At 37.6% G+C, this 16704-nt stretch overlaps 3 protein-coding genes and 1 pseudogene across 5 annotated transcripts; 3 read left to right on the top strand and 1 right to left on the bottom strand.

The window, feature by feature from the left end:
* Positions 1-729: 729 nt before the first annotated feature.
* On the bottom strand, positions 730-3467 carry LOC113750718. Its single transcript, XM_027294667.1, has 3 exons — positions 2919-3467; positions 1950-1984; positions 730-1870 (listed from the first exon to the last, which is right to left on the bottom strand). Exons 1-3 carry the CDS (start codon positions 2962-2964, stop codon positions 1013-1015), a joined length of 939 nt encoding a protein of 312 aa, XP_027150468.1. The 5' UTR covers positions 2965-3467; the 3' UTR covers positions 730-1012.
* Positions 3468-4181: 714 nt separating this feature from the next.
* LOC113782116 lies at positions 4182-5030 on the top strand (annotated as a pseudogene).
* Positions 5031-7068: 2038 nt separating this feature from the next.
* Positions 7069-7982, top strand: LOC113751395 (insulin-degrading enzyme-like 2). Of its 2 annotated transcripts, XM_027295405.1 has the most exons (3): positions 7069-7358; positions 7446-7493; positions 7604-7982. In XM_027295405.1, the coding sequence occupies exons 1-3, from the start codon at positions 7224-7226 to the stop codon at positions 7667-7669; spliced, it is 249 nt and encodes an 82-aa protein (XP_027151206.1). In that variant the 5' UTR covers positions 7069-7223; the 3' UTR covers positions 7670-7982. The 2 variants fall into 2 exon arrangements, 1 of the variants encoding a protein (XP_027151206.1); XR_003464820.1 differs by lacking the exon at positions 7446-7493.
* A 5532-nt stretch (positions 7983-13514) lies between these two features.
* On the top strand, positions 13515-14419 carry LOC113783024 (methyltransferase-like protein 7A). Of its 2 annotated transcripts, none has more exons than XM_027329035.1 (3): positions 13515-13675; positions 13897-13959; positions 14081-14419. In XM_027329035.1, exons 2-3 carry the CDS (start codon positions 13902-13904, stop codon positions 14272-14274), a joined length of 252 nt encoding a protein of 83 aa, XP_027184836.1. In that variant the 5' UTR covers positions 13515-13675; positions 13897-13901; the 3' UTR covers positions 14275-14419. The 2 variants fall into 2 exon arrangements, with proteins under 2 accessions (XP_027184836.1, XP_027184843.1); XM_027329042.1 differs by having other exon boundaries at positions 13884-13959.
* Positions 14420-16704: the final 2285 nt, after the last annotated feature.

Raw genomic sequence — 16704 nt, 5'->3', positions numbered from 1 at the left:
TTATAATATGTGTATATGCATACATACATATATATATATATATATAAACCAAAGTATTTTTTTATTATACATGTAGTTATTATATATGTAGGATGTATGTATGCAACGTATATGGGTCGAGTCTTAATTGGATCTGTTCGTAGCAAAACTCAGGCTCGACACATATTTCATTCGTACTCAATATTAAGATTCAAATTTTGCTTCGCCCTCTTAAACATATGATTCCTCGGTTTTTTTCTTTTTTTTGCTGATCAGACTCGGGCTAATCCAGCCCATGGACAGTCGCTGACTGTGATCCATCCAAATTCTAGCTCAATGTGAAACTACAGCCATATGATTTTTGATATACATTGCTGAAGGGGAAAGAAACTGGTAATATGTCAAGCCATTGAACCTATTGACAAAAGGTTATCACTTCTCGACCTCCAATTCTAGCTCTTCTGTGGCCCATCTCTCGCCATTTTTTTTTTTTTTTGGTACAAGGGCGGGCCAGTGGCCCCTGATTTCTTATTCTGAATGTGTTGTTACTGACGGGTTTTGTTTCCAATGTTCTTTCCCTTCCCAGTCGCAAGTTTCTTTGCACGTTTAAAAAAGGACAAAAAACCTTGCAAACATCATGCATTAACAGTTGGAGGTATGATGCATAAATAGCCTTGCATCCGGCCGGTCTGATGAAACACCAAAACCGGGTGACCATTGATTGATCAATGCCAAGAGGACCAAAGAACATGGCAACAACAATTTTCAATAATAGTAATTCATTAGGCCGATTTCGTGGCATTTCCATCATTCATTTTTACATCCTTGTGATTTAGATCCAGGCTAAATGATTACAACATACGTCAAATTTTCCTAATTTAGAACCCCAAATCCCACTAAACATTACAGAAACACAACCCAACTACCCAATTCAACACACCGACTGCAATCAACCCAAAGCCATGGATTGATCCCTGAAATGCAAATACATTTTTATATGGTCCTCCTAATCATCAGACACACTCTTCTGGTTTCACTTCACACTTGTGCCAGAAACTGTCTCGGACGAACAAGCGACTCCATGGTCAACTGAACCAACAAATAACTGTGAGGCAAATGAGCCACTTTTCCTCGCCTTCCCGGGAAAGTCTCTGCCTACATTACCCTTCAACGAGAGATTCTTTTTAATCCGACTCCGAGTAAGTGACAACATGGTACTGCGGGAAGGTGCATGCAAAGCACCTTCAACACAATCTCCTGCCTGTGCGCAACCCCATGGCCTTGATGGTCCATCTTCGCAGAAAGGCCTAAGCCTAGGGAAGAACTTAGAAAAGACCCGCTGATCTGGAGAATTCTCCTCTTCAACTTTGGCACAGATTGGGCAAGGGGGGTCATTTTTGTTGGCCTTTGGGGTGGTTTGCTCCAAGCATTCAGCATGGAATACATGGCAGCATGAAAGAACCCCAGCAACAGGCATGTCTCCGCTTCTCACAATACGTCGAGAACTCCAAGGAGATCTCTGTGAAAGAAGCCTCTCACACAATCCACATTTGAAACTATCTGATGGATTACAATATCTACTTGAAAAATCAGCTTCAAATGGCTCAGAAACATCAGTGAGATCGACACTACCACTAGCACTGCTCAAGCGATGTTTTTCTCTTCGAGGAGTAACAGCATCAAATTCCAAATACCCAGCAGCATTGCTGTCAGTAGCTTCTCTTCTAGGTGTGTCAGATGGAAGGGTCAATGGGTGAACAGGTTTTGACATAAAGCAACGGCGACTTGAAAAATTACGATGAGAGTGATGTGTCTTGGCCACAGACTCGTAATCACTACTGTCCGACCTGGATGAAGTTGAGCCACCACTATCCCTTGCAGCTGATGTGCCCTGCAAAAGTAAGTATAATTAAGTTGAACTTCAGGCAGTACTACTCAGCTATGCATGGGAAAGGAAAATCATAACTTACTTCCATAGCAGGGGAAAAGGATAAGGGCCTTGAGACTGCATCAAACAAGAGAAGGATAGTATCAGCAATTTAAAATTTCCATTCATAGTAGTTCACTTAATATGAACAATTGTTTATGCATACAACCAATGACAGTAAAGCAACCCCAATGATAGACCACATAAGATATTGACAAACGATTTCACAAAACTGAAAATGTTTATAGCGAACCCAAGACAGATGAAACCATAAAGGTTAGTTCCATATTGATGACTATCTCTATGGTAATGTGTTCTAATGAAAATCAAACTCATGTACTAGTGATGCTTCAACAAAATTTTCAAGAGCCAGATGCAGTCATGCTGAACAAGCAAAAAGTATATATCACCCCATAATGCACAATCTAATCCTGATGGCCCTACAAAAGCAAATCCTTTTGTAACTTACTTGGGTCATAGGAAAATTACAACTTAGATATGCTAATACCATTCTCAACAGATATAAAATATATAATTCTTCCAGAGGGAAAGGGAAGTTACATGAACAATAAAATTACTCAGGATTGACAGGAAACTCAGAACCGTATTGCACTGTAGGGCAAACATAAGCAGCCTCCTATGACGATGACTCACTAATCTCACAGTACCAGTGCACGTGCTTAATGTTTCTTTTAAGCAACAAAACATCTATCAAAAGGCAGCAACAGCTAATATCTGTATTAATGTAAGCTTAGACAGAAGCTACAAATGTGACATTGAGCTTTTCCCATACAATACCAGTAGTTGGCTGAATATCAATACTATCGGTACGTACTCGTTTCAAATAAAAACAAACGTAAAACAACTTTTTATCATCTACAAGCAAATATAATTTTCTTTTGTAGATTAAAATACAGGAAATTCTGATAAATAAGCCCTTAAAAAAGAAGAAAGTCCTAAGGCACATAATTAGCAATAAAAACAAGATGAAAATGTGAACTAGCCAGGATACCAAACCAAGAGTGCCTATAGAAGCATCCACCATGACGCTCTGTCATCACAGGTCTCACTCAAGCTGTGCACCCATAAGGTTATGGACCAATCTGTACCCAGCCAACCAGGTCAATAATCAATTACAGCTAATGACATCACCAAGCTATCAAATCTATGTTCAACAATTTTCTTGTCCTGGCAATTTAATTGAAAAACTTAATTTAAAGCATCTTGTTACTTAGCTTCCCATCATCAGCCCCACAAGTGACCTCAAGAAAAGAGTATGATATAAGGGCAATGTATACCAGGGAAGAAGGGAAAAGATAAATATGCATTTCCATGCGTTCATGTCTGAGTGTTGTGAGAGAGGGAGGAGGGGTGGGAGTTCATGTTGAGGTCATGAACTGTAGGGATCTCAATCCTGAAATCATGGGTAACCCCTCAACACAAAAATAGGGACAGTTGAGAATAGCATTGTAGCAACATCCTTGTTTGCTTCAATTTTAATGGGTCATGTTTATAGCTGACTTATAAGATGATTGATGCATTATATTAGATGACTGGACATGATTGAAGGTGCAGGAAACTCAGTTGGCTGTTAAGGTTTCTTTTGCGTGTGAGTGAACTATGAATGAAAATAATCCAAAAGTACTTGCACTTGTTCCTTACTTAAGCCCTCGAATGCCTTTCCTAGTTTCTCTTTCTCCTTTGATTTATTGAGACATTGGATAGTTTGGATTTTGAACAAGAAAATCTTGCAAGGGTACTTAATATTAAATCGATTGGTATATTTTGCACATTAGCTTTTCGGAAGGGTTAGGTTCATTTCATAAGTTGACCACTCTCTTTAAAGATTGTTCCTTTGTAATATTTGATTGCAAGCAAGAATGCGGCCTAATACCAAACATAATCCAAAAAACATTGTTTAGTATTTATTTGTTGTATGCCTTGTCTGCCATGCTCTGGGTATATGCATGGAAGTCAATTCCTAGAATGCTACCATTTACCAAAGCATTCTTGCATGTGGTCTTTTTTCCCAAAGCACATTCATGCAAAAAATATTTATCAAGCATGCTAGCCAATGGCATCAGATTGATGGACTGAAAATTTATGAGTGGTAAATGGCTTGCAATACTGGATGTCATATTGTTGATTAGTCTTCTTATACCAGTAGGATTTCCATATTCCAGAATGAGATGATAGTCCCTGAAAATATGAATGAGACTGACATCTTCCCCATTTCTTTTCTTAAGGTGAGAAGCTCACTGGAAATAGGATGTGAAGCTTCTATACGGGAAGGAAGGATTACATTCATTTGCTGCATTTAGTGCTACAAGTGCCAAAGGGCACTGCTCCGCCAGAAATCATCCTTAAATATTTATTTTTTTGTAACTATCTTCAAACCATGAAGCTTTCTATAGTTTTCAAATCCTTGCGTAGCTATCCCGCTCTTCGTGTGGTTACCGGCCCTCCACAGTCTCGTGCATTTCAGCCTGATTTCATTCCCAGGGATCCCAAATCGAAGCCCGTAAGACACAAGTATCCTGCTTTCTATGATCCTTATGGCCTTAGACCCCCACCTTTAGATAAGATCATTCGGCTTGCAGAACAGATTGCAGCCCTGTCTCCTGAAGAGCGTAATGTGATTGGTCCCACACTTAGAGACAGACTAAGGCATCCTAAGATTCAACCAGTTTTAGTGGAGGGCATGGACTTGGGTCCTTAGGGAGGGTCTGGCGTTGGGTCTTCAAAGGCTGAGGAGAAGAAGGTAGAAAAAACTGCATTTGATGTCAAGTTAGAAAAGTTTGATGCTGCTGCAAAAATTAAGGTGATCAAAGAGGTTCGTGCTTTCACAAATTTGGGGTTGAAGGAAGCCAAAGATTTAGTTGAGAAAGTACCAGTTTTAATTAAGCAAGGTATCACTAAAGAAGAGGCATATGATATTATAGAGAAAATCAAGGCTGTAGGGGGAGTTGCTGTTATGGAGTAGATTTTCAACGAGTTTTGTATGCTTTCTTTGAACTGTTATCAAAGTTCTATTGCCAGTTTTTTGCTCTGATAGACAAGCAATTGCCATTCTGAAGATGTTGTTCTTGCATATTCAAAAGAATGAAACTTTCCTTGCTCGGTAGAGGAGGACCATTATGTTTTCCTTCAAATTTGGTTTTCATACTTGATATTTTGTGCTGACCCTTAATGGGATTTTGTGATACGGATGGGCCACGAGGGAAATAGGCTTAACAGATGTCTGGTTTGTGTAAAATTGCTTGTGTATAATATTGGAATTATTGCTAATTTAACTGTGGTTGCAACTTACAAGTAGTATGTTTGCTTCAGCATTTGAACATGGTGGTTGACTTTTTAGTGGCCGGAAATGGCCTCTGTCCATTTTTGAGATGTCCAAACAGTTACATTTCAGGCTTTTGCCAGGTATGGAAATTCTGGAATTGAATTATGAACTCTCAGAATGCGATTTTCAATTTAACTGATTAGGTGTAATGCCTCAGCAATTAACAGACCCACACTTTAGTAGATAACATTTTTAGCATCTTCGTGCAGTATTTGTAAATATTTCCTGAGCAAATATGAGATGTATAACCTTCATTGTTGTAGTCGAATAGCATTCCTAATTGACCAATTGTTACTGGTCAATTAATTCATGATTCATCTTAACTTGAAAGCAGTAGTAGAGTAAATAAACATGATTGTGGCCCAAGTTTTCAGTTCTTTGGCTAGATGACAGTTAATATACGACTATGGTCTTGATTCTTCAATTCTTTGGATGGATGGAACTATTGGGAAATTGTTCTCTTAATAAACATGTTTGGTCTTGATTCTTTTAGAAAAGACAGGAAAATCCTTAAAAGGCGAAGGCAAGCTCTTCAAGTGTCGAACCTTGAACATGCATGTTACCTTTTTTGCTTTTGGGTGATGACAGTAGATAACATTTCCATGTGGAGCATGACCGAGTCTAGAGAGTGGATTGGATGACTGTGTTCATTGATTGATTTTCCATTTTCCAAATTATTGCATTAGTTGATCTTCCAACTTGGTTAAGGTAGTGGTTGATGACGAATGGGTTGAGGCTTTCCAAAAAGGATTTGCAAAAGTGGATTCATAATATGTCAATTGCCTAACCATGTTCTAACTGTTATCCCTCTTGTGAAAAGCAAAGATTTTTCAACTTTTTTTTGAGAAGAACTAATGGTGAAGAAAAGTAAACATGAGCAATGACTTTGTTTTAACTCCTCTTTCATCACAAATCCTTAATTAACACGGCTTTTAGCATAAAACTTGGCTGCTACTACTTTTCCTTTTACCTTGCCACACAAAATAAGCAAGAAATTGACAAATACCTTCTACGTGCCCTCATAAGTATTATTTGGCTTGTATTCTCCCAAGATATAGGTACCTATCAAACTATAATGCGACACAAGAAAAATAAGAAGTGAATAACAAAAGAAATGTGAAAATAAAAGCCATAAAATCAAACTAGTATAGCTTACCTCTGTACATAAGCTCTTTTTTCTGTTCAAATTGCTCGACAGGAGGGTGCATCGAAATTAAATTCAGTAATTTGGAACTTTGAATTTGGAATTTTTGAAAATTTGGACATTGGAAAATTCGATCGATTTCAAATTTGATTTCACAAATTCTAAATTCAAATTCGTTCCGAATTCAATTTGAAAGTTGGTAACAACCGATTTCACCTAATTCGGTAATTATATGTAAGTTTTGCTAAACTAAATGCCAATTTTTGTATAATATAAGTTTATAGTTATAACATAATAGACAACTAACTTAATAAGACTTATTGTATTGTTTTATAATATAATTATTAGTTAGATGTATTATTATATAATATAAATTTTTATATTACATATATCTTTATAATATATAAGAAGGCGCTTTGGGTTCCTATTCATTGCAATTTCATCTGCTCACTTCAGGGGCATTTTTGTCCTTTTAGCTTTTCATCTGCTCACTTCATCTGCTTATTGCAAGTCTTAGCCTCTTAGTGGAACATTGGGTGTTTGCAGCATTAACAAGAAGCATTAATGACGTGATGTTCATTTTTTGGAGCCAGCTCATTTTGCGTTGTTTAATTACATTTTGCTCCTTCAAAATACTCATTGAATGGACTATATATTTTCAACTTATGTCTAACATAGTCATTTTACAATAGCTTTTTACTTTTGCTGTCAGACTTTAGAAAATTGAGCCTTCTCTTCTCCTGTTCTGTTGGTTTTGCTCGCTTTCCAGCTTATTGTTCTTCTCAGCTTCTTCTCGCTCTCTCTGTCTCTGGTTCCTGCCGAGAAGAAAAATGGCGTTTGGAGCCAGGAACGAGCAGGAAGTCAGAGAGATCGTGAAGCCTCGCACCGACAAAAGAGACTACCGAAGAATCGTTCTTCACAACGCTCTCGAGGTCCTCCTCATCAGCTATCCAGAAACTGATAAGGTACTAAATTTCAATCCATCCGGTTTCTTCTTTTTCACCCTGCTTAATTTCTTTTGTTGATTTAGTATTTAATGAATGTTGGAGTAGGTTCTTTTAGTGATCCAGAAGGTCTTGAAGGCCTCGCGCATTTTCTTGGTATGATATTTTGATTTATTTTCTACTTAAACAAAATTTTGGCTTTTCTTTGTTTCTTCATTCAGCTTTATCATTTTCCTTAAATAATTTTGGGTTTCTTCATTCTCTAGGTCTATGCAGCTGCTACTGTCTTTCTTGTACCATTTTTGGAGAGGAAAGGAAATTTCCTGAGGTGAACTTCAATTTCATTATTTTTGGGTTGTTTTCTTGCGTTGCTTAGGTAATTTCTTTTAACCATGTAATGCATCAAAATTCATAAAAACTCAATAATTTTACAGAAATTTGAGGAAAGTTTCATGGTTTTAAGTATCTTTTACCTTGTTTCGCTTTCAATCTATATGTATGGTAAATCACCCTTGCCGGAAGTCATAAAAGATTTCCTGTTTTGCTTTAAAATATTTGGCTATGCGTTCAACATCAATTTTACACTACAAGCTTCTACTTTATCCCGGTGGTTTCCTTAATGCTTTATACAACTCCACTTTTCTCGCCGTTATTTTTGGGCTTGCAAATTTTGTCTGCCGCTCTGATTGTAGTGTAATTTTTTCCCTCATTTCTTGGCGGATTCTAATGCCTAATGTATTGGGTCCCCCTTTTTTTCAAAAATTTTGATTTTGTTATTGGTTTCTTTTTTGGACAAAAAAACTTCATTTATTTCAATGGACTTAAATTGATTTATCCCTTTTTTTTATTTTTTCCCTGAATAAGAGAATTTTTTTCCCTTCCCTAAATTCTTAAATTTATATGCTGATAGGAAAATTAACATATTTAGATTATCTACTAATTGCGTTCTTTTGTTTATTTGATTCTATGAAGAGATTGTTTTCCTTAACAAGAAGGTGCTGGTTGAAGGTTAGGAAGTTAGAATAGAAACTTCCACGGGGTTGATACATTTGCTTGTGAAAGTTAAAAATAACATATTGAATAGTTGTGCCTTATAATTTTCTTTGCCTTTTCTACTCTCGAATTAGGATTTGGACTGGGGTAATTTCTTTTCTGGCCTGTTATTTCTTTTTTCTTTTTTCCAGTTCTCTTAGCTCTTCAAAGAGCCTATTACTTTGGTTATTATTATAGCATGGTTAGGTTGGACATTTTGTTTCTTCAATTTAATGGGTAGATTTTACAAACTTACTTTTCTTCTTTGCATCTTAATCTTCATAACATCTCATTAATGTTTTAAAAACTAGAAGATCAAATTTTTAGCAAATGCTTTTACATTTTGAGCATTATCATTTAATTACGTGGCCTTTGTTCTAGAAGCGTTTGTGAGCAAGTTGGGTAAAGCAGAATTGACAACTGAACTATGTGGTTCATTGCCTACAATAGTAGTCGATTCTGCCTGTAGTAATTGTAAGATAAAACAGCCAAGTTTAGTCTGATAATAATTGTTTATGTTATAACAGATGCAGCGGAACAGAAGAACAAACAAGAATAGACAAGAACAACTTGGGGGAAATCAGATTTTATTAGGGTTGTAATCGGAATAGTTTACAGACTAATATAAGGTGTATATATATACAACCAAACAGACTGGACCCAAAATAGGCCCAAAATAAGACCCAAAATAAAACAGACATGGTAACTAATATATACCGTACAGCTCAGCGGGGGTTGAAGATCTAATTCAAGGCATCTCAACAATCTCCACCTTGACTTGAATCTTCCCCGAAAAATGTAACAGACACACTAATGAAGTGCCAAAAGTACTCAGAGGATTATCTCTAAGTACCATCAGAATGCCCATAAGGGCCATCAGAAACTTAGGACATTTAGCAAATCCAAACAATGTTTGAATTTGCTATGAGGGACCGGCTTGGTGAACATATCAGCAGGATTGTCAGCAGTGCCAATTTTCTTCACCTTGATCCTTGTCTCAGATCTCAAGAAGTGATATCGGACATCAATGTGTTTAGTCCTCTCATGATGAACTTGATCCTTGGCTAGACATATTGCACTGAGACTATCACAATATATATTAGCCTGATCCTGATGTAGGCCAAGATCTCCAACTAGCCCCTTTAACCAAATTCCCTCTTTAGCAGCCTCCGTCAGTGCCATATACTCTGCCTCAGTAGTGGACAGAGTCACTGTAGGTTGTAGAGTTGCTTTCCAACTAACTACAGAATGCCCAAGAGTGAAAACATAACCAGTCATCGACCTCCTACTATCAACATCTCCAGCATAATCAGAATCTGAATAGCCTGTAACCAAACACTCTGTATCACCTCCATAGATGAGACCAACATCAGATGTACCCCTCAAGTACCGAAAAATTCGCTTCACGGCCAGCCAGTGCTCCTTCCCAGGATTAGCCATAAATCTGCTAACAACACTGACTGCATGTGCCAGATCAGGTCTAGTGCAGACCATGGCATACATCAAACTACTCACTGCACTAGAATAGGGAACCTTAGCCATATACTCCATCTCAGTTTCTGACTGTGGTGCAAGTGTCACTGATAGTTGAGCATTCGCTGCACTTGGAGTATTCAAGGGTTTTGTTGTAGACATGCCAAATCTGGATAGTACCTTCTCAATATAGCTCTTCTGTGATAAGAAAAGCTTTTTCTGACTTCTATCCCTGAAAATCTCCATTCCCAAAATTTTCTGTGCTGCACCCAAGTCTTTCATCTCAAACTCTGCACTGAGAAGACTTTTCAACTTCTGTATATCAGCTTTGTTCCTCGCAGCTATGAGCATATCATCTACATACAGAATCAAATAGATCATCGAACCATCTTCAAGTTTGTTGTGACATACACAACAATCATACTGACTTCTGTTGTAGCCTAGCTCAATCATGTAGCCGTCAAATTTTTTGTACCACTGCCTTGGGGACTGCTTTAATCCATACAAAGATTTCTTCAACTTGCATACATAATATTCTTTTCCCGAAACATGAAATCCATCTGGCTGAGTCATGTAAATCTCTTCATCTAACTCTCCATGTAGGAAAGCTGTCTTCACGTCTAGCTGCTCAAGTTCTAAGTCCTGATGTGCAACCATTGCTAGTAGCACCCTGATAGAAGTGTGTCTGACCACTGGTGAGAAAATCTCATTGTAGTCTACTCCTTCTCTTTGAGTGAACCCTCTTGCAACAACACGTGCTTTATACTTGATGCCCTCAGCTGGAGAAATTCCTTCCTTCCTTTTAAAGACCCATTTGCAAGTCACAATCTTTCTCTCTGCTGGCCGTTTGACCAATTCCCAAGTGCCATTCTTGTGTAACGACTCCATTTCATCACCCATTGCAGCAAGCCATTGAGCTGACTCACTGCCTGAAATAGCTTCTCTATAGGTAGAGGGCTCGGGAGAATCCACCTCCTCAGCAACTTGAAATGCATAACCTACAAAATCCCGATACCTGCTGGGAGCTTGTACTCCCACTCTCCTTGCACGATCATAAGCAATACCATGCTGCTGAGTTTCTGACGCAGTATGAGATATAGGTGCCAACCTTTCTGCTGATGTAGATTCTGGAGACTCTACTTCTGCAGGAGGTTCATTTTCACAGGATAGCTGTTGATAATCACTAAATTGCTGCTGTGATTCAAAACCATTTTGAATTATTTTTAGCTCCACCTGTTTATCAACACCTGCACTTTCTTCAACAACAGCCTTCACAGGGGGGTTAAGTATAGAGTTTTCATCAAAAATTACACTTCTACTAAGTATAACTTTCCTTTCTGAGGGTGACCAGATTCTATACCCTTTAACCCCATCTCCATATCCTAGAAACACTCTCTTTTTAGCCCTTGGTTCTAGTTTACCTTCACTGACATGATAATACGCAGTACAACCAAAAGCTTTCAAATTTGAGTAAGTAGGGGACATACCAGACCACACTTCATAAGGTATCTTGCAGTCTATACCTGTATGAGGTGCACGATTGATCAAGAAGCAGGCCGTGCTCACTACTTCCGCCCAGAACCTCCTTGGCAAACCAGCATTGAAGAGCATACACCGTGCTCTCTCTAGAAGTGTCTGATTCATGCGTTCTGCTACACCATTTTGTTGTGGTGTGTGTCGAACTGTGTGATGCCGGGCAATTCCTTCATCTTTGCAGAACTCATCGAACTCCTTTGAACAGAATTCCAGACCATTATCAGTTCTCAGCCTTTTGATCTTCTTTCCAGTTTGATTCTCCACTAAGGCCTTCCACTGCTTGAAATTCTTGAAAGCTTCACCTTTTTCCTTCATAATGATTACCCAAGTCATCCTTGAATAATCATCAATCATGGATAAAAAATATCGACAGCCTCCCAAGGACTCAACTCGTGAAGGACCCCAACAGTCAGAATGGATGTAATCCAGTGTGCCTTTTGTCCTGTGAATTGCCTTCCCAAACTTTCTGCGATGTAATTTACCGAAAGTACAATGTTCACAGAATCCAAGATCAGTGACCTTGTGGCCTTCTAGAAGATCACGTTTAGACAGAATCTGCATCCCTCTTTCGCTAATATGACCAAGCCTAATGTGCCACAGCTTGGTCATATCAGACCTGCGATTTTCAGAAGATGCAACAGCAGCAGCAGCAGAACCTGTTAGCGTAGAACCTTGTAAAATGTACAGGGTGCCATGCTTAACTCCTTTGAGAACCACTAATGAACCTTTACTGATGCACAACTCTCCACTTCCTCCGCTGAACCTGAAACCCTTACTGTCAAGAGTACTAAGTGATATCAGATTCTTCGTCATTTTGGGGACGTGCCTGACTTCGTTCAGTGTGGCAATTTTTCCAGTATGTGTCCTGATCTTAATCGAACCGATTCCAACAGCCTTGCAGACAGCGCTATTAGCCATCACGACATTTCCGCCATCTATCTGCTCATATGTTGTAAACCATTCCCTATTTGGACATATGTGATAGGACGCCCCAGAATCAAGAACCCACACATCAGAGTGATGTGTTGGTTCGTTTGCAATTAGGGCCAGGTCTTTTTCTGAATTTTCCGCTTCCTTTTCTGCAACTGAAGCTGAAGCGTGTTGTTTTTCCTGCTGTTTCTTCTTCTTGGGACAATCAGATTTCCAATGACCCTTTTCCTTGCAATAGTTACAGACATCATCCGGCTTGGGACCTTTAGAGAACTGCTTCTTATTTCCGGACTTCTTTTTCGCCAATTTTCCTTTATCACTACTGACAACTAATCCAGCAGCCTAATTATCTGTAACATTACCAGCCGCCTTATGGCGCAACTCTCTACTATGCAGTGCTGATCTTACTTCTTCTAAAGTTACTGTATCTTTACCGCCAATAAAAGACTGAACAAAATTCTCATACGATAACGGTAGAGACACTAACAAAATCAACGCGGCATCCTCATCCTCAATTTTAACATCAATATTACGCAATTCAAGAAGAATTGTATTTAATTGATCTAAATGTTCTCGAAGAGGAGTACCTTCCTGCATACGCAGACCGAACAGACGTTGCTTTAGGAGCAACTTGTTGGTTAAAGACTTCGTCATATAGAGACTTTCAAGTTTAACCCACAAACCCGCAACAGTTTCTTCACCGGCGACCTCAGTGATGACATCATCTGCCAGACACAGCATGATTGTCGAGTGAGCCTTTTCCTCCAGACTCATCGACTCTTCATCAACGGAATCCGATTTCTTCTTCGTCAGCGGACTCCACAGGCCCTGCTGCTTTAACAGAGCCCGCATCTTGACCTGCCATAAACTGAAACTATTTCTCCCGGTGAACTTGTCGATCTTGATGTTCAAAGCAGACATGTTGTTGCGTGATCCGAGCCCTAGGACAAACCTAGAGCTCTGATACCAGTTTGTTATAACAGATGCAGCGGAACAGAAGAACAAACAAGAATAGACAAGAACAACTTGGGGGAAATCAGATTTTATTAGGGTTGTAATCGGAATAGTTTACAGACTAATATAAGGTGTATATATATACAACCAAACAGACTGGACCCAAAATAGGCCCAAAATAAGACCCAAAATAAAACAGACACGGTAACTAATATATACCGTACAGCTCAGCGGTAACTTACACAGCTCATTTGAAGGTCATTTATCCCTCGGAGTTAATTTTGCAATGGGAGTGTCTGACCATTGAATTGTGCAGGTTGCAGAGGCTCTGCCCCTTGGTGATGCATCTGTGGATGCTGTAGTGGCCACACTTGTCCTATGTTCTGTCAAAGATGTTGACTTGGCGCTGCAAGGTAGGTTAATTCCTGTATGAGACACTCAAACTTTGGTAGATAAAATTTACAATTTTAGCATGCAGCATCTAAAGGTTTTTCTTAAGAAAATATGAATGGTCTACTTCTTGTTGGAAGAACATGTCATATACGCCTCAGTGGCTAGGTTTGTACTGCTCAGTGTATATCGAGTGGAAAAGAAGATAGCAGGGGCTAATACACATTCTAGTAATTGTTTTCAGAGATTATGAGGGTGCTAAAGCCAGGTGGGCTCTGTGTGTTTGTGGAACACGTAGCAGCAGAAGGTAATAAAGATGTACTTCCTATTTGCGATAATGAAAGCTTTTATTTCATGTTAACTTCTCCGCCACCTCCATCTAACTGAATTATAACGTCAAAGCCTTGATTTGTCTGTTTTGCTGGCAGATGGAACAATTCGGAGATTTTTCCAAGGGATTCTTGATCCTTTGCAGCAGTTTGTTGCTGATGGCTGTCACTTCACTAGAAAAACTGGAGAAGTTATTGCTAAAGCGGTCTTCTCATCTGTTGAACTTCAGCGGGCATTTGTGTCTTCTGCCTCAATAGCAAATCCTCAGGTTTATGGGATAGCTCGCAAGTAGCCTAGATTAATGTTATGCCACATAAAATATTCCTGCTGCAAACCTTGGAATAATTATTTGAATACTGAGTGTGTCTAGTGTATTTGGATAGAGTATCATTTGAAATATTATTTAAAATAATTAATGTAGCACTTTTTGTGATGTGATGTATGTGAGATAAAAATTAGTTGAAAATATAAAAAGGTGGATTGAAAAATGTGTTTATGATGCAAGCGAAATATTATTTGAGATAAATTTGCAATCCAAACACCAGTTACACATTCCAACCATTACTTATACTTGTTGTACTACTCTATTGTAATACATTCCAACCTTTATCAGAATCAGTAATAAATTCCAACTATTGCAATTCTCTTATTGTACTACTCTTTGTGGTCCAAGCGTGGTGGTCCTTACCAAAGATGGCAGATGCCCGAAGGGTGCCATTTCCATGTAAAAGCTGAAAAAAGAAAGACAAAGCTCTCAAGGTAGTGGATGGCTTTGATTCATTTATTGATTTGCCATTTTCGACGTTAGTGCCTTAGTTGATCTTCTGAGTGGTTAAGATTGTTCACATGTACTAATTCTTATTCCATTGCTCTATGATTATCATCAATTATTAAATAGCAAGAAGTCTAAGCACAAAATTAACAGTTGGGTACTACTTTACCTCCTACCTTGGTGCACAAAATAAGAAAGAAACCGACAAGTAGCACACTCTCATTTAGCTATCGACATATTTACAAACAAAAAAAGATAGGAAAAATGGATTAAGCAAAAAAGAACACGAAATTGGACATGAAAGAGATGAGGCATTGTGAGTAATAAAATTGAGGTACTAGATACTACCTTAAATTGTTAATTAGAAATATAGGCCAAATTCTTGAACTTCTCATCTAGGGGTCATCTCTTATTATTAAGTTAAAAAAAGACAATAAATAAAGAAATTCGAAAAAAAGTAATAAAACATGTAAAGTAATTCAGAAAAATAATAATAAAACATACTATTTCATTCTCAGGTTCTCTTTCCCTTTTTCATTTCCCTAAATAACTATTACTAGGGATAATTTCAGAAACCTATCTTGAGGTTTCTCATAATATCACTCAACTCTCCTGATGTCTTTAAAATCTCACTTAACTCCTTTGAATTGATATTCATTGTAGCATTTTAGCCCCTTTGAGGAAATGCAAGAAAGATAATACTTTTATTTTAGTTTACAACAACAATTTAATTTATAAAGTTTACAACAACAATAAAAAATAAAATAAGGTTAACTTTTTATAAATTGTAAATTTCTTAACTTAAACTAGTTATTTTAGTTGTTTTGGAACAAAGCAAAATTTACACCTTGAAGAATTCACACATATGAAGAGATTATTTTAATTTTTAACATAACTTAAACTACATCATGTATTAAAATGTATTTCCCCAAAAAATTTCTTGACTTTCGTATAACTATCTATGAAAGTTTTCAAGGTATTAATTACTCACCAAAATCCTCCTGAATGGTTGATTCTAAATAGATTTAATTTATCCACATCTTTTGCTGTCCCACCACGATCTCTATATAGAGAAATATAGACCATTATTAGATAACAATTCATTTTTTGTTTTAATCTACATTTTTTGGTTTAACAATTTTACTTTTTGACTTTTTGGTTAAATAGTTATTAAGAGCAAAGGTGTTATTGTCAATTTATGACATTTGATAAGAATATTTAGTCTCGTCAAACTCACAGAGGAGGTAAGCAAAATTTTACAAACCTCAAGGAGCTGAATGATATTACGAGAAACCTCATAGATTTTTTGAAATTATCCCAAAAAAAAAGGGTAAACAATAAAAGAAGGCGATTGGGAAAGCCATAAAGGAGCCAGACACTGGTAAAATAATTTATGGGGCCAAAGAGTAAAATCAATAAAAAAAAGGGCATTATTGCAAAACGGGCACTTAAATATCCGTCAGGGTTCTTATTCGCGTTTGCACACGCAGATACTTCTCACTGTCCTTCTCTGTATTCGTTTATGCAACCCACAACATCAACAAAAAATTGGTAAGTTCATTTGTTTGTTTATTTAGCTATGAAGGCTTTTTTTCCCCCTGTTAAATGGATGATTTATTTATGTTTTAATTTCTTGATCTTGATTGTAGCTTGTGAACCTTTCGTTGCTAATGTCTTATTGTGTCTCTCAGGAGTTCTTTATTTCTTGGTGGTTAGCTTTTCTCCATAAAGTTTATATTTTGTCATAACAATTTGTTTCTGGTGATTGGATTTTATTTTGTGTTTAGACCTATTGAAGTTCAATGAAATTGTCAGTTCTGGCGCTTGAGTTATTTTATTTTATTTTTTGGCTGGAACTAGTCTGAAACCCGAATGAAGATGGATGCAAAATTTGTTCCCTAAGTTGGCTGTTAAGGTTTCTTTTGCATATGAGTAAACTATGAAAGAAAA

Source organism: Coffea eugenioides, chromosome 1 (assembly GCF_003713205.1).
Source record: "Coffea eugenioides isolate CCC68of chromosome 1, Ceug_1.0, whole genome shotgun sequence".
Taxonomy (NCBI): domain Eukaryota; kingdom Viridiplantae; phylum Streptophyta; class Magnoliopsida; order Gentianales; family Rubiaceae; genus Coffea; species Coffea eugenioides.
Note: the sequence above shows the minus strand (reverse complement) of the source record. Positions and strands in the feature narration are given on the sequence as shown.